The 23802-nt window shown below is 40.8% G+C and overlaps 1 protein-coding gene across 1 annotated transcript; it reads right to left on the reverse strand.

The window, feature by feature from the left end:
• Nucleotides 1–12297: 12297 nt before the first annotated feature.
• LOC109034184 (uncharacterized) lies at nt 12298–23494 on the reverse strand. Its single transcript, XM_019047186.2, has 6 exons — nt 23018–23494; nt 20348–20416; nt 18729–19073; nt 17095–17382; nt 14963–15166; nt 12298–12899 (listed from the first exon to the last, which is right to left on the reverse strand). Exons 1-6 carry the CDS (start codon nt 23424–23426, stop codon nt 12361–12363), a joined length of 1854 nt encoding a protein of 617 aa, XP_018902731.2. The 5' UTR covers nt 23427–23494; the 3' UTR covers nt 12298–12360.
• Between the last annotated feature and the right edge of the window lie 308 nt (nt 23495–23802).

The raw sequence follows: 23802 nt of genomic DNA on the forward strand, positions 1-23802 counted from the left end.
TTATAACCACAGAATATGAATGACAATTCAGAAAAGGGTGCATATCGATGGCTGCACTGGAAAAAAAAAAACATTGGATCTAGAGTCCAGACTCTTAAAAACATCGACAAGAAAAAGTACTCTTGATTCAATCAGAATCTGGCTTAAATCAAAAACCAAGGCTCCTAATTTAAGCGTTTTTCGTTTTGATTCAAGCAAAAATCCGATCGAATTAAGAGGATTTTTTCGTGTTTAATGTTTTCAAGAGTCTGGACTCTAGATCCAATGTGCGTTTTTTTTCCAGTGTGAAGAACAATATCGTCTATTTGGAAACTGACAATTTTGCAGGACTAAGAAGGAACTCAGCCATTTTTGTAATTTTGTGGTTAGATTTAAAATGTTCTCAATACAGTATCACTAAAAAAAGGAATCTTAAATTTTCCGCCACTAATGATTTTTTCTTGAATCAAGAATTTTGCTGCTCAATAAAAACTACTTTTTCGCTTAAAAGAGCATTTTCATCTTGCACCACGAAAAATTCGACTACGATCAAGAAAAAAACAATTTTTGGCGGCAAATTCAAAAATCATCATGCTTGAGCCAAGCGCATTTTTTTTGTTCAGTGTAAAGCGTTCTTACAACGCTCCTATGCGGACATGAAAAAAAAAAAAAAACCCCGAAAATATCAGTTTCCGTATTAAACACTTTTGATTGCGGCAAAGTCACTCGATCATTTTCGCCAAAATCGTCAGTCAGGCGCACTGGAAAAGAAAACACATTGGATCTAGAGTCCAGACTCTTTTAAACATCGACAAGAAAAATTACTCTTGATTCAATCAGAATCTAGCTTAAATCAAGAACCAAGCCCCTTAATTTAGGCGGATTTCGTTTTGATTCAAGCTAAAATCCGATTGAATCAAGAGTATTTTTTCTTGTCAATGTTTTCAAGAGTCTGGACTCTAGATCCATAGTGTTTTTTTTTTTTTTTTTTTTTTTTTTTTTTTTTTTTTTTTTTTTTTTTTTTCCCAGTGCGGTATTGTTACCTAGCCTTCGATATAATCCAAGAGTTAGGAACAACATCGCTCAACTGACAATTTGTCGTTTCCAAAAGAACGTTTCTCCATTCCAAGGTTGCAAAATTGACTCAAACAATCGATATTCGACATGGATGTTACTGTCCAGTTTCTGTTTAAAAATTCGTCTGATTTCTGCATAAGATCGGAGGAAAAATCAGTGGGGTTTTCAAATAGAAGTACCCCAAATTCTCCTGGTAGAGATGAAATTGCAAGGGGAAATTTGGCAACAATTAAATGTAATTATTTTCTTCCGTGAGAGGAACTCCTGAGGCGGGGGGGAGGGGGTAATTTTGGCGAGAATGAGTTAGCCAACATGCTGTATTCCACAGTTTTAAGTACGATCGCTGATGTTTCTTATTTTTTTCCAACCCCACATGGGAGCGCCGCAATAACGCGTATGAACGATAGGTTTCTTTATTAAACCAATTTCAATAATCTCAGGAAAGCAAAAGTGTCGCAGAATATTGCCTCTTCTCTGAAAAACAGTGTGTTGATCATAATTGAGCCTTAATATCTGATTTAAAAGCTCCCAAGAGGCAACCAACGCTTTAGTTGTTTTTTCTGCATCTGCGTTAAAGTCTCCGAAGAATAATGAATTTCCGCAAGGTGGTAATGTTAAATTCGGTGCGACTGTCTCTTATATTGTCTCTTCTCTGAGAAACAGTGTGTCGATCATAGTTGAGCCTCAATATCTGGTTTAAAAAACCCCAGAGAGGCAACCAACGCTTTAGTTGTTTTTTTTTACATCTGCGTTAAAGTCTCCGAAGAATAATGAATTTCCGCAAGGCGATAATGTTAAATTCGATGCAATTCACAAAAATAGCACGAATGCAATATTAAAACTCGTGGATGTCTTGCATCTATAGGCTTCTCTTTGTGTTGTATTTAGAAAATTTTAGGTTTAGTAAAGGAATTCAGTGAAACTAGAGTATTTAGGTAAAACCCGATTAATATCTTCTTACTCGCGGTAACTTTCGTGTCGAAATACTAGATGAGGTGCGAATTTAAGCCTGGTTCTGATGCTTTCTTATCAAAATTTTACGTAAAATATGATCAGTACGACGAAAATTACTGAAATTAACTTCTCATTAAGATATTAACATTCGCAATGCATATAAATTCAAACTTCCCCCTAAATGAAAAAAAAAAACAATAATTAATAAATCGCACACTAAACGTTACCGTAACAGCATCTGCGGTATAAAAATATGACAACCTCAATTTCGGCACTTCGGCCCAGTTATTGCACTTTGTTTATATTTTGGAGGACTCAGGGTGTGGAAGGAACATCATTATCCATTTAGAAGACACAAAATGATCAAAAAATGTTATCACGAAATTTATCGCTAAATGATGATCTAGGTAGTTTTATTTTTGCAATTTTATTTTTAATTTTTGTTTTTAGTAGTGGAAGGGGTTAGAGCCACCCCCAAACGTCCCATACTTTATTTTTTGTTGCTTTTTAGTCTTGGTTACCCATTTTTCTTGTGTTTTTTACTTAATGAGAAGCCTGCCATGGCCGTTATAGTGCGCGATTTGATTCAGGTTGTAGCGCAGACATTTTCCTATATGAAATTAAATTATTTGACCTTTACTTTTGCGGAACTTTAGAATGGGGCAAATTTTCTGTTCACATAGAAAGACGAACCACGGTCTAGAATCCACGATTTCATTTAAAAATTTTCATCAACCGATGAATATAATCTCAACCTCCGCAAGACTTACAGGTTTCGAGAAAAATTTTAAATTTTTACCTCAAAACCCTACCGATCCCAGTCTGCCCCTCTAATACCCGCGTATTACACCTTCCTCCTTGTTTTTTCATTTAAGTTGATGCAACGGTAAGATAAAAATCTAATTTCATCGTCCGGCCGAGACCAAAAATTACATGCTGCTACCAAATAAGTGAGGTTACTCCAAATAGGACAGTGGACTCCGGCTCTCCTCTCGGTATACCCCAACAAAAATTGGATTCATCTCGTAGTTTGAGGTAACTTGTGGTCTCCGCTACCGCGAGTGAGGGAAGCCACCGGTGAAGGGTACCGAAGAAGTTCAATTAGAGTTTTGTCTGCTCCGTACGGAAGCCGTGACGCCGCAAAGGCGTAAACCGAAAAAAATAAAGAAGAAAAAACGAAAAAAAGGACCACAGAGAGAACTACGTGCCGTCAGCCTCAACATTGTTGCCGGCTAATGGACCTCTAGATACGAATGGATAAAAGTCATACGAAACATGTTTTCTATTCAAAACTTCACGAGGAAAACAAATCAATGGCTTAAGTTCGAAACCTCCATTGCGGAGTTTCAAAATGTCTGTTCCTACTTTACTTTTGCATTTACTGCCAAAATACGGAGGATGATAATCGATTTGCTATAATTTATTTTTTCAACAATAAAGTAGTTTTCTCAAAATTGATAGTTGAAATTTTGGTGAGCGAGTTCTTAACTGGAAAAAAAACACATTGGATCTAGAGTCCAGACTCTTGAAAACATTGACAAGAAAAAGGACTCTTGATTCAATCAGATTTAAGCTTAAATCAAAAGGAAATCCGCTCAAATTAAGAGGCCTGGATCTTGATTTACGCTTAAATCTGCTTGAATCAAGAGTCCATTTTCTTGTCAATGTTTTCAAGAGTCTGGACTCTAGATCCAATGTGGTTTTTTTCCAGTGTATGAATACGATCCCTATACTACATTCTCTAATTCCTTTGACGATACAAAAAATATAAATTTTCGAGGAAAATCTGGCAAGTCTGGACCGATCACTAATGACTATGCCGGAATTACGGGGCGCGGACGAAACAGTGGCGGATCTGGAGGTCTCTCCGTCCCTTTTTACTCCTTTCCAGGTGTGCGTCGGGAGAGGACAGAGCAACATCATTTCGTGACTTGGGTCCTGTTTGTCCTCAGATAACGTGTAGTTTCGGGGGGAGGAGGAGAGCTTTGGGGTCCGTCTTTGGGGACATCACCATTTTCAGGAAATCTAGGAAGCCTCCCCGCGCCAGGCTGACGTTGCCGCGATAAGTTTGAGCAAGGAAAAAACCGTAGAATTTACAATAGACCACTAGACAAGGTATCAAGTTAAGGATTCTGATACAAGTGGATTACAAGTGGATACAAGGATTCTGATAAGTCTCTGACGGTGATTCTACGGACAGTCCAGTACCAATAGATCTAAAAAGGGGGGTATGAATGCAAGAAAGAGGTCAGAAGAGGTTGAAGCTGATTCTTATGTATTTTTGGTCGCTGAATCCGAATTTGATGCTTCCCGCCAAATCCGCCTCGTGCGTTTTCCGGAAAAGCCTGAAAACTGCCGAAAATCACGTTTTTGCGCGCTTTTCCGGGAATAAATAGCTTAATATCGTTGGAGTGTAAAATTAGTTATTTGCAAAGTTGTATCCGAGTAAATTGCCGACAATATTGCACATCGTGTTCTAAGCGGCGTCATGGACCTTTGTAAAAAGGTAATCTCAAGTCAGGATTCGTTAATGATTCAATGACCCATTCACACCCAAACAACTAATACAGAAACAAGGATATCTAGCCAGGAAAAAAGAATATTTATGATTATTACATTCTTGATTATGTGCTATCCTCCCTCAGGAGCTCTAATATTAGCACTAGTGTTCTGACAATTCTTTGTGAAATTCGTTTTCCCCCAACCCCCCCCCCCCTGGTGGGGTGGAGGTGGGGGTGTATCTTTTAGTTCCCCCTGGGTCCCTTGATGACCATCTGGCAACGCAGATAAGATCTAAAGGCGGCTCCACGGCCGGACTCTGTGGGTAATTGAAGAGGAATGGTCGTGGCAGAGTGGTCGAGTCCAAAACACAGGTCGAAATGTCCGCACCGTCGTTCCGTCTTAAGGCAATGTTGCCACTATATTCCTCTTTAGTTATATTTTTACTGGAAGGTGCAGTTATCTTAGTCGGTAGAAAGGTAATTTTGAAGATGAGATGCATTTTTGCCATTTCCCAGAAGGTTCTTTTACAAACGTTTTGGGACTAAAAGCGCCGAAAAAATGTAAACTAGCCCACAGATACGATAGTTTGAAGTTAACAGTTCAGGAGAGGCGGTTTTGAGGGAGAGCTTTTCAAAATAATTCTAATCTGCCCCGCAAGGCAAAAAAGAAGGACCCAGGGTATTAACAGGGGTTGTTCCAGCCTTTGACAACTCATAACCCACTGCAGTTTTTTACAAATCTTATCATGGGAGAGGTCTACGTCAGATGATTTTTTTAAATGTAATGCGCAAAATTGGTTTTAAAGCTGGGTTCGTAAGACTAAACGTGTAAATTAAGAAACATCGATGCATCGGTAATACCAATGATTTAAACCTCGATTTCTGTCTTTTCGAATCATCTGCATGCAACGTCCAAAATTAAGTTGTTTTTTTATCATGTGTATTTTGGCTGATTAAGTTGTTTTTCATTCTTGTTACATACAATCCGGGCCATTTTCTTAGTGTTCCTTCTCGTTGGTATTGTCATGTAGAGTCGCAAATCCGGCAAATTTTCCACAAAATTTGGCATCAACGTAAAGATCCAGGCCCCTCTCCAGGTCTCCTTCCTGATCCCACAACCACAATCAGAGGGCTAGCCAGAGCGGCTACCAGAATCCAGAGCCAACGACCCCCCCCCTCCCCTTTCTCTCGCCGTCCCGGGCCACGATACTACATCGGAGGGAAGAAATAATTAGAGGCCGAGCTTATTTGAAGAGGAAAAAAGTGGGTAGGAGAAATGGAAAAATAATGGTAGAGCGGCGGCAGCGGCGGCGGCGATGGGAGTGGACGGTGGTGAGAGGTGAAATATGCCCCGGTGGGGGGCGGGGGGATGGGGGAGGGGGGAGGGGGAGGGGGTGGGGAGGGGGGAGCGATAAATGGCGGGACCGGGGGTAAATGGAAAAATGATTGGTTTCCTAACCAGGGTAGAATCGGTCGCGACTCGAGTGACGATGAGTTCCGGCAGAGCCGATGGCCGAGGATCAACTCTGCCGTGCTAAGGAAAAACGCCGTATGAGCCTTCAGGCGTTGCCAAATTTCCTTTGATAAAACACGAATTCCATGGCACACTTAAGAATATTTTTCTTTCAATTTTTCATATAATTGTGCTCGCAATTTCACCGGAAAGTCCAAAGAATTTCAAGGGAAAATATTCATAACTTTCCTAAAAAGTGAACATTTTATCGATGGAAATTTAGCAACTCTCGAATGTTCATACGACGTTTTTCCGTAGCACAGCAGTATGGATGAACTGCGCCTGCGGTCGGAAGTCGCGTCACCCGCCCATCGGCTTTCGAGTTTTTTAAACCTTTTTTTTAGGGTTTTATGTGCGGTTACAGAGATGCTTCTCGCAAGTTTGAAGCATTGCTTTTTCAGTCTTAACACGCGAAATAAGTTTCGCGATAGAAGATCCATCATCTCGTCAGCCTCCGGTCAAAATACCACAAGCGCCATGCGACAATTAAAATTTTCCGCCACTTTAGTTTTTTTACAGAGAAATTGTCGGCTGAATCCGTTTGAAAATTCCACTAAATTTTATCGGCAGCGCAAATAGAATTCAGTGAAATTCTTGGACAGCTTCGTTGAACGATGTCTCTGTAAAAAAAGTAAAATGGCGGGAATTCAGCGTAAGCATAGAGCGGAGTGCTGCGAGTTCACGCCTCGCGCCATCGCGCCTTCAATTTTGCAATGCAACACGGACATCCATCAAGTACGAATAGTTGTATCTCTGCGCCGTCAACATCGCACGTCCTTTCCCTTGCATTATTCCTATATTCTGGTTTGTCCCATTCGCTTTATTTGTGGTGGTGGCTACCTGAGCAACACAGCCGAAGATTGGAGGAACGTAATACAGCCTGGTTTTTTAACTTTTCCTCCAAAAAGGCTCGCTAGCAACATAGAGCGAAGCATATCGAGTTTACGCCTCTGGCCATCGCGCCTTCAATTTTGCGTACGCAAGACGGACATCCATCACGTACAAATAGTTGTATCTCTGCGCCGTCAACATCGCACGTCCTTTCCCTTGCATTATTCCCATTTTCTGGTTGTTTCCATTCGTTTCATTTGTAGTGGTGGTTCAAGGGATATGTGCATGAGCAACATAGCAGAAGATTGGAAAACCGCAATACAGCGTCCAGCCTCGTTTTCAACTTTTCTTTTGAATACAGATGACACAACACCAGAAAATGGGAATAATTCATAGGAGAGAACGTGCGATTTTGACGGCGCAGTGATACAAATATTCATACTTTATGAATGTCCGTGTTGCGGATGCGCAATTGAAGGCGGGATGGCGCGAGCATAGAACGCTATCAGGCGACATTTTCATTTCAAACACATGAATTTTACCAGATTAGGTAAAGTGATCACATCTCCTCTGATAATTGTTCATTTTAGAAACCAAGGATATTCTCACGCTCACTTCACTCAGAAGTTTCATCTCAAACATGAAATTTACAAAATCTCAGATTTCTGCAAATTCTCAATCGGGCAGTTCACTTTGCGAAAGTATCTTGACACTTGACAAACTTACAGCTCTCTTATCAATGATTATGCATCTAAAGCAGCCAAGCTCCTCTTTTGAGGACTTTTAATATTAATTCATTTTCTGACGCTCGACACAATATAACGCGACCGTCAGTGAAATTCGTTGGTGGAACAATCGAGAAAACGCGATGAGAGACCCATTGTTTGAATTAGAGGGTGGGCGTGTGCTTTTCCCGAATATCAGATTAGCAAACAAGGCCCGAGCAGTGTGAATTGAACATTTTAAGTCATCGCTTTTCGATCCGGTGATTAAATTACGCGTTATCATGTCCGGTGGAAATTTTGAATCGTTGCATGGCGCCTGTGATACTTTCGCCGGAGGGTGACGATTTATAGTTACTTTCATACTACCAGTCTCTAAGGAGGGTAGGTATGGATTCCATAGACAAGAATCGATCGAAAAAAACACGAGATCCTATCGGCGTGATTTGATCGACAAAGCTTCGTTCGACAACCGTGAAACAATCGACGCTCCCCTGACTCGGCCGATAAAGCAGTGAATATATGAACATCTCCGTCAAGTGGTTTACAAACCCGTAAATCAATTGGCCCAACCGGTGGGTCAATTGGCAAACCCCGTGGGTCGATCGACAAATCCGTAATTGATCGATGAAGCTGTGCATTGATCGACAACCTCCGCCGTGAATCAATCAAATTTTGTCGATCGGGTCATATTTTTACTTTTCGATTGTTTTATGTCGATCGAATCCATCCCCATCGTATCTAATGATGCAAAGTAAGAAAAAGAAATTTTGCAAAGCCGAACTGCGGCTAGCGAATCTTATACAAGGTGCGCAGCCAGGCGTAGGGCACTGACATTATTCGAAAGACAAGTGTGTTTTGCTCATAATCTTTGTTGAGAATTAAATGGACGTATTTCTATCAAAAGGAACTATGTTCATTAAGACATGAGCCCCGGGACTCATAAGAATACATGCATATTGGGGCTCACGTCATAATGCACATAGTTTCCGTTTGACAGAAATACGTCCAAATAAACGGTTCGGTTGATCCATAAGAGGCTGAAGATGGCAAACCTTATACTGCAATGCTAAGAAAGAACGCCGTATGCGCCCTCAGACTTTGCCAAATTTTTTTCAATAAAAACCTAATTTACATGGAAAATTTTGAATATTCTCCTTCAATTATTTCAGACAATTTTCTTCGTAATTTTATCTAAGACGTCTACAATTGTCAAGGAGAAACCGCATGATTTACCAAAAAATTACGTGTTTTCTCCGAGGCACTTTGGCAACTCTCGAATGTTCATACGGCGTTCTTCCTTAGCACGGTAGTATAGTGAAAATATCCAAGATACAAGGTTGTGGGTTCCTTCTTCGTTTCAAGGATTTGCCTTTGGTCCCCACTCAAAGCGATATCCACTCTCTCAGAAGGATAGGACAGTTCTAAGTCGTTAATCGGAGTGGACAATCGGACATTCTTCTTCCTTCCTGTAGGACCTGCCGAATGAGATTTAGGGACGCAGGACAATCAGTTCGAGACTCAAAAGACGCGACCCAAAGACAGACGGAAAATGGTTGTAACTCTGGAGAAACGACCTGTTTAGACAGTCTATGGCGGCGGGCAAACAATACTATAAATGATTTCACTTCTATCGAATTCTCTCCTGACTCCCTCCTTCCACCCCTAAGGATCATGTGCGGTCAGGATGGGTAGGGGGTGAAAAAAAAGGATATATGGGGGGGGGGGCACATGAAACATTGTTTAACGCATGGTCTAAGGATACGCTGCTATGTTGCCAGGCCGATACATAAAGTAATTCAGGGGCACAGAGGACAAGGCGCATAGGTGCAGTCCTTCCTTTTTCGAGAAATACGTGTTTGAAATTTCGAAATTACATGGATCCTGATGGTGGAAAGAAAGTTAAAACTGACTTTTTGATGATTCAAAAATTGAAATTTGGGAGCGAAATTTTCGCCAAGTATGCATTAAGACTAGTTTTACTTGAAATCATTATTACAGCGACGTTCTGATACCACCGTTTGAGTGCTTTCATCAAAGTTTCTTGTTGAACAACCAGTGCGAATGTGCGCCACATCGACTGATGAAAGCAAGGTGGAAGAAACCAAGGGTGTTCTGTTACCTGCGGTAGTGGATGACGAGTTTTCACAACTCGACTTTTCAAGGGGCGATATCTCGGTTAATATTGAAAGAAGAAAGTTAACAGTTGTAGAAAGTTGTTCAGACAGTATTATTATTTTTAGCTCATCTACAAAAATGAAGCATTAAGACAAGATTCTGTGACCAGCGCAACCGACCCATTATTGCTTCTCAAAGACACAAACCGCACAGCAGCGCAACGTAGTGGGGAATCTCGTCCTTAAATCACAATAGGACAGGATAGGTTATATAGGATAGGTTATCTTAAACAGGAGCTAAAAAGTAAATAAACATTTACAAATCCACGTTAGGCAACGTCGAGAAAACGGGGCCATTCACAAAAATCGAGCGTATTTGGCCGGCTTCACGGCAGGACCACGGCGCGGCGCGGCGGGCGGTTCAAGGTAAGCGGATCGGAGACGATCGCGGGCTACGGATAGGGGTGAGGGTGGGAGAAAGCAAAGAAAAATGTGATCAGATAAATCAAAATCCACCCCCTCGTTTAGGAGCCTCGCAACCTGTGTGATTACGCCCGTTTTCCTTTTCCATCCGGTTCGCTTCGTTTCCTTCTCCCGATTTCTGTTCGTTCTCTCTCTCGGTTTCGGTTTCGGGTTCGGTTACGTTTTGGATTATTTATTTATTGACTGGGATTAGTTCGGAACCGGTTGCCAAGCAGCGGCCTCGGACTCGTGGCCAACGCTGTTGCCGATGAGATTGCTCAATGATTTTCAACTCTTCGTTTTTGGGAATTGAACCGATTATTTTCAAATTCTGGTTCCTCCACTAAAAAGTTCCTACTTTCGCCTGTAATCTCGACAAAACGTCCACGAATTGTTAATAACCTGCACTGAAAAAAAAAGTTACGGGCTGTATAGACATACCGTCCGTTCCGGGTTCATAGGCCGAAAGCATCGGGTGCTGGAGCCGTTGCTTCGAATGCTCAGGGTGCTACACCGCAACTTTCGGCCTCTGAGCCCGGAACGCGATCGGGTTGTCTATATAGCCCGAAAGTTTGACCTCCATTGCTGAGTTTTTTTTTTTTTTCAGTGTATCCAAATGAAATTCATCAAGTTTCAAATATCTACCTACAAATTTCCCACCCCATTAATTTTTCCCTCCGATTGAAATTTTTGATTTTTTTACATTGTTTTCCCCGCAAAATTGTGCGGACCCAACACTACTTTATAACCTTGTTACGTACAGTTCGGGCTACGTTTCTCACTATTTTTTTTCCTCGTCCATTTCTTAGTTGATTTTGGATACCTATAAGTATTCTACATGAACCTCTGTTGAGGAAACATGTCACTTAATGCTTTAATTACTCGTATTATCTTGTCTAGGGGTCCATTGTTTTGCAAAGCCACAGTGCAGATCAGTTCCTCTCTCCGCGATGCCATCCGAGAAGAGTAAGACGCAGTGGTCATCAGACCACAACAGCACAGTTCCACTTTTCATGGTCAGGCGCTCACACGAGTTTGTTTTCTTGAATTCTACGCTGCCGTACAGTGGATCATGTCCATTGGAGAGGTCGGACATGACATTTTTTACTAAAACTTCAAATTTTGATGTTTAGTTCGTAAAATTATAAATTTCAAGGAGTGCGTATAGAGTAAAATTTCACGAAAAAATCAATGGAACCACTTTCAGAACCTCGATGTTTTGTATAGACGGAGTTGTAAGCGTTTAAAAAATCCAAATTTTGTCCGACCTCTCCTATTGACTCGATCCACTGTGTGCCGTGCTAAAGAAAAACGTCGCATGAACATTCATATGTTGCCTAATTTCCCATCATAAAACATTCATTTTTTAGGAAAGTTATGAATATTTTTCCTTGTAATTGGGGCACTGGGGATTAAAGTGCAAATGAGGGGCTTGGGGGACAAGGCGCATTAGTGCAGTCCTTGCAATTTCTGGATATACGTGTTTGAAGTTTCGAAACTACATGGATCCTCGTGGCGGAAAGAAAGTTCAAACTGACTTTTCGATGATTAAAAATTGAAATTTGGGAGCAAATTTTTCACCGAGTACGTATTAAGACTAGTTTTACTTGAAATCGCATTAATACCTCAATCGTTTCCAAAGCTGCTTTTTTGCGTCTTGTCTCCTCAAGCCTCTCAAATTAAAGTCTGTGAAAAATTGGGAGACAGTCATGCGCATGTATATATACCCTTGAAAATTTATCTTACATGAGAAGATATTTGAGAACATCTTGGCGCTCATACGATGTTCTTCTTTAGCACGGTAATACTGTCGTGATAAGGAAGGACGTCATATGAGCCATTAGGCGTTGCCAAATATTCTTCGCAACTTTTTTTACCTTCCAAATATAAACTAATCACCTGAACAAGTGTTATCTTTACTCCCAATTAACGATGAATTTAAGACGAAAATCACCTTTGTAAATTTAATTTTGTGCACTACTTATTTCAGTAATTTTTTGCAAATAATGTAAGATGCACAACCATAGCAAAATGGAACAATGCTCCTGGTTCCTTTTTACAAAATGGAATCCAAATAGTATTGACATTTCTTCCAGTTTCCAGTGTATGATGCTCGGTTGCTGTCTTTCGGATCAAGTAGTTTGGGGTTCTTGGTGGTGGTGGGGGGGGGGGGCGTCCAGTGTACTTGTGGTGTGTGGTCAAATCTAAGTTCCTTTAACTCTCGGACCGGGTGATCCGGGTTCGAATCTCCGGGGTGCTGAACTAGGCGCCCCAGGTTTAGATTCTTGACTCCCATTGGACGACGGCGTCGGTGTCTGTGCACCACCGTGGCCTCTCGCTAAACTCAGTCCTTGCGCCAAACCCGCCAAAATGCTCCTCAAATTCTTGATGTCCTCTTCCGTGCAGCCGTCTATCTTGTTGCTCGACTTCAACTCCCGAAGCGTCGCGTCCGCAACTTCGTTCACCTTCTTCTCGGCGGCGGCGCTGAGTTGGCTGAGCGGCAAAGGTCGGAACCCCAGGTATTTCAACGCCGTGTCCTCCATCTTCTTCACCTTCCGGATGGCTTTCATGCAGGCGTACTTCTTCGCTTCTGGGATCGACGGGTTGGTCACGCATTGACAGTGGTCATCCTTGCAGATACCCGTGTAGCTTTTATTCGGCGTCAAGGCTTTACAGAACCGCATACACTGTTTAAGGTTCTTCCAGTTGTCGCAGATTGTGTCGTATCCACTGACCAAAGCTCCTGAAATACATTCGAAATATCACACATAATTCTTCGCAATCATGCCGTGCAAAGGAATTCTTCCACTGTTTGATGGGATAAACACACTGGAAAAAAACACATTGGATCTGGAGTCCAGACTCTTAAAAACATCGGCAAGGAACAATACTCTTGACTCAATCAGATTTAAGCTTAAATAAAAAACCAAGCCTCTTAATAATTTGAGCGGATTTCCTTTTGATTTAAGCTTAAATCTGATTGAGTCAAGAGTATTTTTTCTTGCCGATGTTTTTAAGAGTATGGACTCTAGATCCAATGTGCTTTTTTTTCCAGTGCGCGCACGAACGATAGGTTTCTTTATAAAACTAATTTCAATAATCTCAGGAAAGCAAAAGTATCGTAGAATATTGTCTCTTCTCCGAAAAACAATATGCCGATCATAGTTGAGCCTTAATATCTGGTTTAAAAACTCCAGAGAGGCAACCAACGCTTTAGTTGTTTTTTCTACATCTGCGTTAAAGTCTCCAAAGAATAATGAATTTCCGCACGGCGGTGATGTTAAATTCGATGCGACTCACAAAAATAGCATGAATGCAATATTAAAACCTGTGGATGTCTTGCATCTATGCTCCTTTTCATGTTGAGTTGTTTTTTCTACATCTGCGTTAAAGTCTCCAAAGAATAATGAATTTTCGCAAGGCGGTATTGTTAAATTCGATGCGACTCACAAAAATAGCACGAATGCAATATTAAAACTTGTGGATGTCTCGGATCTAGGCTCCTTTTCGTGTTGTATTTGGTGGTTTTTTTTCCAGTGCGGTTCGTAGTCGCTTACTTCGCAACACACTGAATTAGAGTACATTTAGACGTATTTCTATCAAACAGAGCTATGTGCAGTGGGAAAGATGGGGTGTGCTCGTTAGTGGTCGGGCTATAAGAATGAATGGGAAATATAAAGCGCCAGTGACGTCAGCGGCAACGATAAGAGAAATGACGATCGGGAAGGCGGTCTTTAACTCATGAGCCCTGTCCACAAGGCTCTAGATACATGCCCACGGTTCATACACTGTGCACATAGCTCCGTTTGACAGAACGTGAAATCTCGCTTCTCCAACTCCGCAAACGGAACTGTGAGCCAACTAAGGGCGGCACCCTTGAGCCGTGGGCATGTATCTAGAGCCTTGTGGACAGGGCTCATGAGTTAAAGACAGCCTTCCCGATCGTCGTTTCTCTCGTCGTTGCCGCTGACGTCATTGGCGCTTTATATTTCCCATTCATTCTTATGGCCCAATCAATAACGAGCACACCCCATCTTTCCCTTTGCACATAGTTCTCTTTGATAGAAATATGCCCATTTGAAGAAAGACAATGGGCATTTCGAATGGAGCTCTTAAGTCCCAAAAGGTCAGCCAACCTTCTAATACAAAAATGTCCCTGCCGCAATTTTCAGACGACAATTACCAATAATGTTCATAAATAAGAGTTCCCCAAAAAATTAGTGAATTTATGCAAAGACTAAGTCAAATACGTGCTATGCAAACGACGGGTTGTAACGATTGCGATAATAAATCTATTTGTATAATTTGAATCCGTAGGTTGGCTGCCTTTTTAGGGCCCTGAAAGCTCCATGCGACTTAACCTTGCTTAACGTATTCGTCGTTCAAGTTATAGTACTTGGCATTAAGATGCCCAAGATAATTCTACAGTATCGCACATTATTGGTACTGCGTAGGTAATGGTAGTCGTATTCTGTTCGAAACAACGAATTGTCGCTGTTTTTTTTTTTCTTGTTTCTTTCACGTGGTTCTGAACAACCAATGAGAGGGCTAATTTTCAATTTTAGGTTAGAAAACAGCGTTGTCTTGGGCAGCAACATAAAAGTGACTTGGCTCAGAGCACGTTGCAGTTGTTGTATACAACAATGTTGCTGTAGGGGCTCCCAAATTTTGCGCTAAAATAAGCCCGCCCCCACAGCGCAAAACAACTCCGAACAAAATGTGATTGTTGCTTGTTTTCATAACATGTTAATTGCGAGTGTTGCCTTCGAACAAAATACGACTCATGTACTCTTTAAAACTACTCACGGTAACTTCTGCTCATGTGCTTCAGAGCCTCCTTTCGTTCCTGAGGAGCGCAGAAGCAACTGTCATGAAAGCACACTCCCCTCAGTGTCTCGTCTTTCATCCGACATTGGATTTTGCAAACGTATTTCCCAATTTTCGCCGGGCATTCAATCGTCGGTGTAAACGCAGACGGACTCTCAACGAAATCTTGCACAGCACGCAATGCTACAAACACAATCGAGGGGTAACAAAGTTTTAAAAAATTCATAAATATTGAAATAAGTTGGGAGTGGAGCTTAACCCTTTGTTGCATGAGCTAATCGTTGATTTCGGAGAGAAAATCTACATAGTAGAGTATTTTTTCGACAATAGAGTCAGTTGAAATCGATTTTTTTGTAATTTTTTAAGTAAGGAGATCAGGCTTATAATGCTCCCCAAACATCATTTCTTGCTTTGATTCAATTCAATACTCCAGCATAGAAATAAAGCTGGAAACCATTTGTTGCTTTCATGCAACGCGATGCAATAAAGGGTTTTAAAATAATTATATTGGTACCATGCTGAGATCATGTTGTTACCATCATCGTACCAACATGGTGCTAAAGTAGTACCAACATGGCACGAGTTAACCATACCAAACCACGGGCGTATTTTGCTTTGCTCTGTTCGAAATCTGTCTCATTTTAATAAATTACCCATGGAAAAAAAAAATAGAGTAAAATTAGGTGCCAGAATCCATTCATACATACAACGTCCAAAAGCCCTGAGTGATATGGATGCGAAGCAGAATCCTTTCTCCTAACGGAGTTACTTGCTTTATTGCGGAGCGGAATATGCTTATCTTTTTGCGAAGTGCCATACGCCTTTATTGTGCTAATTTCATCACCTGAGGTTTGTGGACAACATACAGGGTAATCCAGGGTAATCCAGGGTTAAACGGCCAGACTGCAGGAGCGTGCTCTATGGGTCAAAATAAAACTTTTTTGTTGTACAAAGTTTTTTCCAAAAGAGCTACGCCCCCCCCCCCTTTCGGAAAGTAAATCGGATTCCCTGAATTGAGGCACCGGTTGTGAACCAAATCTCATGAAAATTTGTACATCCATGTACTTGCATGCCCTGAATTCATAAGTAATCTAAAAAAAATCGAAATCTCAATTTGGAGAGGGGATTTGGGGATGTTTCGTCTCCTGCAGTCTGGCCGTTTAACCCTATATCACCATGTATGGATTGGCACTGAATTTTACTCCTTGCACTGAAAAAAAAACTCGATGTATTTACTAAGAAAAGGGTAAACTTACCAAGAATTCAGGGCTCTATTTGATCCGAGTTTTTTCTTGGTAAAATTACCATTTATGGAATTGGTAATTTTACCGAGAAATCTCGGTAAAATTATTGAACTTTCTGGGTAATTTTACTGGACCTTGGTAAAAACGCCAATATTTTTTATCGACTGTGGTAGAATTACCGAGATAAAATGGCAAATTTACCGGGAATAGATTACCGATAAAAGTGGTATTCTTACCTGAAAAAACAGTAAAAATACCGGTTTTTAGGTAAGCTTAACAGACTGTCTTAGTAAAATTACCAAAATTGGTAAAAAAAAGTGAGATGGTAAAGGTACCAAGCAACGGACCTTGGTAAAAACGCCGAGAATTTTTTTCAGTGTGATTTCTAACAATGTATCAATTGCGTAAGTGCGAGACCATACGTATCTCCATTGTTAGTTTCCAAACTTCTCCTCCTATTTTATTCTCTCGAAGAGGAACAGGCTAAGTTAATTGCTTAGACTTTGTACAGCATATTTGAACATTGAAGAAAAATCAAGTAAGTTTTCAGGGAAATGCGTTGACTTGTTTTTCACAGAGACAAATAAGTATGGCAGAAATTCTGCAATATCGCAAACGAAGATATCCAGTCTCGTCTAGTCCTTTGGTCATCTATATATCGCTTATTTTTAGCCATCGAAACATTTCTAGAGTCTTTTGGACGATTTTAGACTATTTTACGAAGAACGGGGGATTTCGTTCGATAAAATTTTCCGCTCGGATGCCACTAGATCCGTTTTCCCAAAACTTCATATTTTCACTTAAGCACTGCTCTTTTTGATAACGCACCAGAACAATTATCAGAACATTCGTTCTAGTAAAAATTACCATTGTTCATGAAATTGTTTCTATTAAAGCCATTGAAACCACCGTAGCCACCATTGAAGCCATTGTAGCCATTGAAGCCACCATTGAAGCCATAGGGGCTACGATCGAAGCCACTCATTGCCCAGCCATTATTGGGGCTATAGGGAACACGATTGAAGCCGTTGAAAGGACCTCCATGTCCTGACATCACAGACATCTGACCTTGATACTTGGGGGTTGCAAAACCGAGATCTCCATCACCCCCATACGACTTCATATTTCTACCTCCATGTGGATTTCGGTAGGGCCCTGGTAACACACCAAAACGCAGGTTTGTTTTGAAAGCATTTCATTTCAATCTCAATGGATTGCATTTTGCAAAAAGGAACCAAGAGCATTGCAATGTTGCTAAGATTGTGCAAATCCATCCTTGGCAGTAAAATAACTGAAATCACGAAAAAAGCTGCAATCCACACGGTAATTTTTGTCTTATATTCACAGTTTTCAGCGAGTAAAATAGAAATTGTCGATGGATAATTTGTTTTATTTCCAAGAAAAAAGAAGCTGCACAATCTTAGCAACATTGCAATGCTCCTGGTTTCTTTTTGCAAAATGCAATCCAAATAATCAGGGAAAATGTTTTTAATCACTTTTGGATAACAACTCGCGCACTCTTCGTTCTGGTACATGTTTTACAAATGTTCCAACTTTTTGCTCGTTTTTTTCGAAGTTTCTTTTTCTCCCGGCTCGGATTTGTTGCGTAACGCTGGGCTTGAGCCCTCTCCCCCCTTTGTAACGCTGCTTGGAAAAAAATGCATTGCTGATTTAACCATTCAATTGCTAAAAAAAGTGACTGCAATGTCTATAAGTGTGCAATAGTGGAAAGTTAATTTAACTAGGGGAGGGTGGTTAAAGTAGCATTTTTTGTTGCATTGAAACATTGCAGTCACTTTTTCAACTACAAAATTGTTAAACCAGCAATTTAATTTTTTCCGTGATGGCTGAACCCCCCCACTGGAAAAAAAACACATTGGTTCTAGAGTCCAGACTCTTAAAAACATCGACAAGAAAAAATTCTCTTGATTCAATGAGATTTAAGCTTAAATCAAGAACCAAGCTTCTTAATTTGAGCGGATTTCCTTTTGATTTAAGCTTAAATCTGATTGAATCAAGAGTCTTTTTTCTTGTCAATGTTTTCAAGAGTCTGGACTCTAGATCCAATGTGTTTTCTTTTTTCCAGTGAGTGTTACGTAGTCCTTGAACAAAAGTCATAGAGAAAAAAAAGGAGGTGTTTGCATTTCGGGCATCTTGGAATTTTTTGATGACTTGATGACGTAGGTGGGTACAGCGACGTTTAGCAAAATATGAAAAATTGACCATAATGTCCGATTTTTTTACTTAAATCAACTCATTATATAATTTCAAGCACTTTTTATAGAATGACTTTTTTCCTTAAATTACACCATTTCCAAGAAAATCGACAAGGATAAAAACGTCGCTGTACCCACCTACGTCATCAAGTCATCAAAAAATTCCAAGATGCCCGAAATGCAAACACCTCCTTTTTTTTTCTCTATGAACAAAAGTTAGTGACTGTCTTACTAAGTAAAAAGGATGTTCTACTTGAGTACCTCCAATCAGTGACCAGCGTTTACCTGCGTCTCCTTCACCGCCCCAAGTTGAAGTTCGTACATTCCGAGATGGACTCTGGATGCCTTTGACCATTCGGACAGGAGTCGCGATATGAGGTTCATCATCACCCTCGTCATCAAACGATTTTATACGGACGTTGCGGCTTGAATTTGGAGCTCTGCTTGGGGACTTAGGACGCGACAAATTCATCATTTCGTTTATTTCGTCGAACATTTTTCCAGGCACGGCAGGGTCCATTCTGGTCGTGGAGTGACGCACAAATCCACTATCTGGCCCTGTTCCGGGGGTTTCGTGCGCGTACGTTCCGTCCTCTTCGGAATCCGGACGATCATCATCATCATCATCCTCTGAGAAAAAAAAGACGGAGTCTATCATTTTGACCGCGTTAAGCAGGAAGGAACCAAGTCACATCAGATATTGTCAAATGTAAACGGGCGATTCAATTTTTTCCATGAAAATAGCAGTACGGATTAGTGTGCTTTCAGTAAATTTTCTAGATTAGCGAGTGGAAAATGTCATGAAAGTTTTCCAATAGAGATTAAGCAAGTTGCGGGATGAAATTGACCGTATTTTGCAGTTATAAGCTAAAATTTCTGACATGTGCATAGGGAACCTAATGGTACATATTTTGTTTTGAAATTGATCCAGAGATTGTTGTTTTTAAAGTCCAAATATATGATTTTAACTAGAAACAGCTTAGTGACTGGCCACGTCGCCTTATTTTCTCTGATGTTTATCACGTAATACTTGTACCTTGTATACGTCGCAGGCAATTAGCAATCGCCGGCAATTTACAAGCTAGTTGTGAATAAATATATAAATATAGAAAATCATAAAATTCAAAAATAAAAGAACAAAATTCGAGTGCTGATTAACTTGCCTATAATGTGAATAGACACGTGTCCATCCTTAAAAACATGGCAGGAATGTGCACATTCAGAAGAGCGTGCAGTGAACTCCGTGACATAAGTTAGGTTGAGATCGGACAGGCAACTCAACTGACATCGTGGCAAAGCGTGGAGTATCACAAAAAATGAAGGCGCTTCAAGACGAGCTCGTACTTTTTAAGACCATAACACTTAAAAATTGCATTATGCCGATGCACATTATTGCTATTTATTGGAGCAACGTGTGAACCGCTTACAAATTGCCGGCAATTGCTGATTGCCTGCGAAATTTATTTTGTCCCCCCCCCCCCCATCATTTTCATACAACTTATGAAAGGAATCAGTGATACAACGGCGCGGCGCGAAGTGCCGCCAACTAGAAGTGCAAGGCGCTTTCTAAAGACTGGTCCAGAGAGCAGTCAGGGAGCGCAACCCATTAGTAATCTAAATTCCTGTAAAATTCCTGAGAAAAACACTCATAACGTTCCTCATAAGCGACCAATCGAATTTTGGCAAATTTGAACTCGAGAAGGTATTTTTCCTTTTCGCACGCTAGAATAATCTTTTCAATGAACGAGAGTAACTATCATGAAGTAATTTCAATAGCGTCTTTGTTACTGAATAGTAATTACATAATAATACACCTTTTCTCGTAACATTTTTTGTCCATTTGCCGCCCAATAATCTGAAAAGAATCGTTTCACCATCAATAGCTCTAGAGAAATGAAACTTACCCTCGCTTTCGTAGACTTCTCCGTGCTCAAAATTGAATGTTATATCGACTTCAGGCATTGGATCCCACCCTTTTAACACATAGACATAAAATATATACAAATTACTAATTAAAATCATGTCATCGACTCTCTTAGAAACTTCGAAAAATATGATGAAAGTTGATTGGAAAAGTCTTGTTAGGCATGCAAAGAGCTCTCCAGTTGGTAATTTTGCAAATGGTCCCGTTTTTCCGAACGTATGATCAATTGATTATAACTACACTGGAAAAAAAGTCTCTCGGATCTAGAGTGAGGACTCTTTAAACATTCGAAAAAAAGAGCATTCTCTTCATTCACGCGGATTTTTGCTTGAATCGAGAACCGAGCCTCTTATTAATTTTAGTCGAATTGGACGTATTTCTGCAAAATGGAACTATGTGCATTATGACGTGAGCCCTTTTATGCATGTATTCTTATGAGTCGCAGGGCTTATGCTTCAATACACATAATTCCGTTCGGCAGAAATACGTCCGATTAATCTGAGATACCTTTACCTAATGCCTCTGATGTTAAAGCACAGAGGAAAATTCTCCTTTCGTCATAATTTATTTCATCAGCGGTGAAAAAGTTCTTTCAAAGTTGATAGTTGAAACCTCGGTGAGCGAGTTCTTTTATCTCAACGGTGATCATATCTTATCTTCTTCGGGGATTTTAAAAAAGAGCATACATAAAAAGAATAGCCGAGCCCTTCCCTAACACGAACTTTTTGGAGCTTCTCGGCTTGCTTTTTCTTGTGCTAATCTTTGTATAAGCTCTAATCATCAAAACGGCGCGATTTTATGGCTACCGATATTGACCCATTGCTCGGAATCTCGTCAATTCGGCACAATTAATTAAAGGAGGAGTAACGTTTTGGGCCTTCTCCGGCCCCACCTGGATTTTGCTAAATGTTTCATATTTTCAAAGTACTAGTGTTAGGTAGACTCTGTGCCAAATATTAGACCGAACGGAGCCCATGCAAGGGCGCAGCAGCGCCTCAAACCCAAAATCCTGGAATCGAAAAACAATTATTTTCGTTGACTTTTTCGACTGATATCACTCTTCCAGCACATGATTCTTATGTATTTTTTTGCGTACTTTTCGTTTTCTGGCCTTTTTAAAGGCCTCCGATAAATTTTAAGGGGCCTTATGGCCCATTGTTGCCATTTTTGGCCCATTTTTAGGGGTTTTTTCCATGTAACACATTCAAAACTCAATTTAATCCAAAAACTGTGTACATTTTTGAAAAGTACGTAAAAAAATAAATAAGAAATGTTCAGTAAAATTTTTTCCTATGTTGCCAAATTTCTGAGAAAATTGGTCCCAAAGTGTCAAAAACGGCAAAAAATCGATCAATCGCCGCGTCTAAGGTTCAAGAAAGTGGAGTACATTTTTCATACTGTACCAGATAACAGCTCTTATCCATCCATACAACATACTAAAATATCATAGTTGTACCTGGATTCCCACGATGTGAAAATTGACCGAGATGTCGATTTTAGCGGCCTTTTTATACTTGAAGGCAGCTCTTTGAATGTTTTTCGGCCTTAGTCACCCTCTATGGGTGGGTACTATATGTATTTTTCTACGTACTTTTCATATCTGGCCATGAAAATGGCTTCCTGTGAATTTTAAAAGGCCTAACGGTCCATTGTTGCCAATTTTCACCAATTTTTAGGGGTTTTTTCAAGTTTACGTGTGTAAAACTTAATTTAATCTAGAAACCGTGTACAATTTCGGAAAGAACGTAAAAAAATACATCGGAATGTGATTTGTACCTTTTCCCTACGTTGCCAAATTTTCGAGAAAAATCGTCCTGAAGCGTCAAAAATGCCAAAAATTGGATTAATCATCACGTCGGAGGTTAAGACTAGTACTTTGAAAATATGAAACATTTAGCAAAATCCAGGTGGGGCCGGAAAAGGCCCAAAACGTTACTCCTCCTTTTATCTAACTACCAAATTTAACTCCGAGTCTCTGAGTAAACAGTGGCGGACCAAGGGGAAAAGGAACAGAAAGATCCTAAAATTTTACTGAAATGGGTCAAGACAGAACTTCAGAACTATTTAACCAGGTTTACTAAACCAAACTTTACTCAATACCACAGAAATAAATAGGCCATGTATACCAAAATAGCATTTCCCCAAGGGGTATTATTGTTCGTCAATTTTCAACTTTCAAATGATGCATCAATTGTACGCTAAAACTGGTTGAAATTCAATCTGGGAGGGCTATTTTTTAAAAAAATTTGCGAGGGAGACCCCCCGAACCCCTTGCTCTTGGGAGTTTCCCCCTCCCATACCCCCTACACTGAAGAAAAAAAGATCGGTGGAATTTACCATTCCTTCAAGCTGTATTTCACACAACGTGAAAGAATAGTAAATTCTACCAATCTTAAAGTCGAATCTGCCAGAGGAATTACCAGTACCAGTATATAACATTTACCTTTCTTCTGGCAGAATTGACTCCAAATTGACGCTGTGTAAAATACAGCGTGAAGGAATGGTAAATTCTACCAATCTTTTTTTTTCAGTGTACTTGACATCAGCAAATGCCCCCCCCCCCCCATCCTCCAACTCAGTCTGGACCCGCCACTGTGAGTAAATTAAGTTCAATTCTTACAGGGAAACAAGGGAAACTTTGTGTACTTACGCCATGTATTTCTCGCCACACGAGTTTGTAAGCCCCGTGGCAAGATAACACTGCCGGCTCCTTCAGCGTCTGGAGTAATGCTCTGGACTCCATCGGCGGTTTCACCCTTGTCTTCATCTTCAGGGGATGCAACCTCCACTTGAACAGCACCCACCCCTTCCACTGCACTGAATCCCTCGTTCGCACCACCCACTTTTCCCTCTTCGTTCCCAGGTCCTTCAGCGACGACGTTTCTTCGGATGCCACGCGCGTAACCGACCTCTGGATGGATGCCATCGCCGTTAGTGCCCGGCAATATGGCGGCCGATGAAATGCCGGCCACTATGACGACCAGGACGCCGGCCATCGTGACCGGCCGGAAAATGGCGCGCGACACTCCGATATAGCACCCTTGTTCGCGGGACTTCATTTCGCGAGCGACTAGGAACGAAATTGCGCGTCGACGGAAGATAAAGAGTAGCGCAATGGAGATTGATTCTGCCTTGTTGGGGAAGAACAACGTAAGTGCCTTCAGACGTTGCCGAATGTTTTCGATGAGAAACGGAATATTTGAAGACTACGGAATATTTATGTCATTCAGTGGCGTGGCGTGCTTTGCGATCTATCGATATTTCCCCATTTGAAACTGTGGTAAATAATCGATTATTAAGGTGTTCGCTGCGAACACCCTGTTTATCGACACTTGTCCATAGGTTTAAATGGCCGATCAATCGATATATCGCAAAGCACGCCACGCCACTGATGTCATGCCATAGGAAAAACCCCAATTGAGCATTCAAATTGTC

This window comes from Bemisia tabaci, chromosome 9 (genome assembly GCF_918797505.1).
Source record: "Bemisia tabaci chromosome 9, PGI_BMITA_v3".
NCBI classification, from domain to species: domain Eukaryota; kingdom Metazoa; phylum Arthropoda; class Insecta; order Hemiptera; family Aleyrodidae; genus Bemisia; species Bemisia tabaci.

Bases quoted from the DNA above. Each gene is read 5' to 3' on its own strand.
- LOC109034184 (XM_019047186.2), bottom strand. From the start codon at position 23,426: ATGAAGTCCCGCGAACAAGGGTGCTATATCGGAGTGTCGCGCGCCATT. The intron at 17,383-18,728 runs GTAAACGCTGGT...GTGTGTTACCAG, and splicing joins GGGCGGTGAAGGAGACGCAG to GGCCCTACCGAAATCCACAT. The intron at 12,900-14,962 runs GTGAGTAGTTTT...AATGTATTTCAG, and splicing joins GCACATGAGCAGAAGTTACC to GAGCTTTGGTCAGTGGATAC.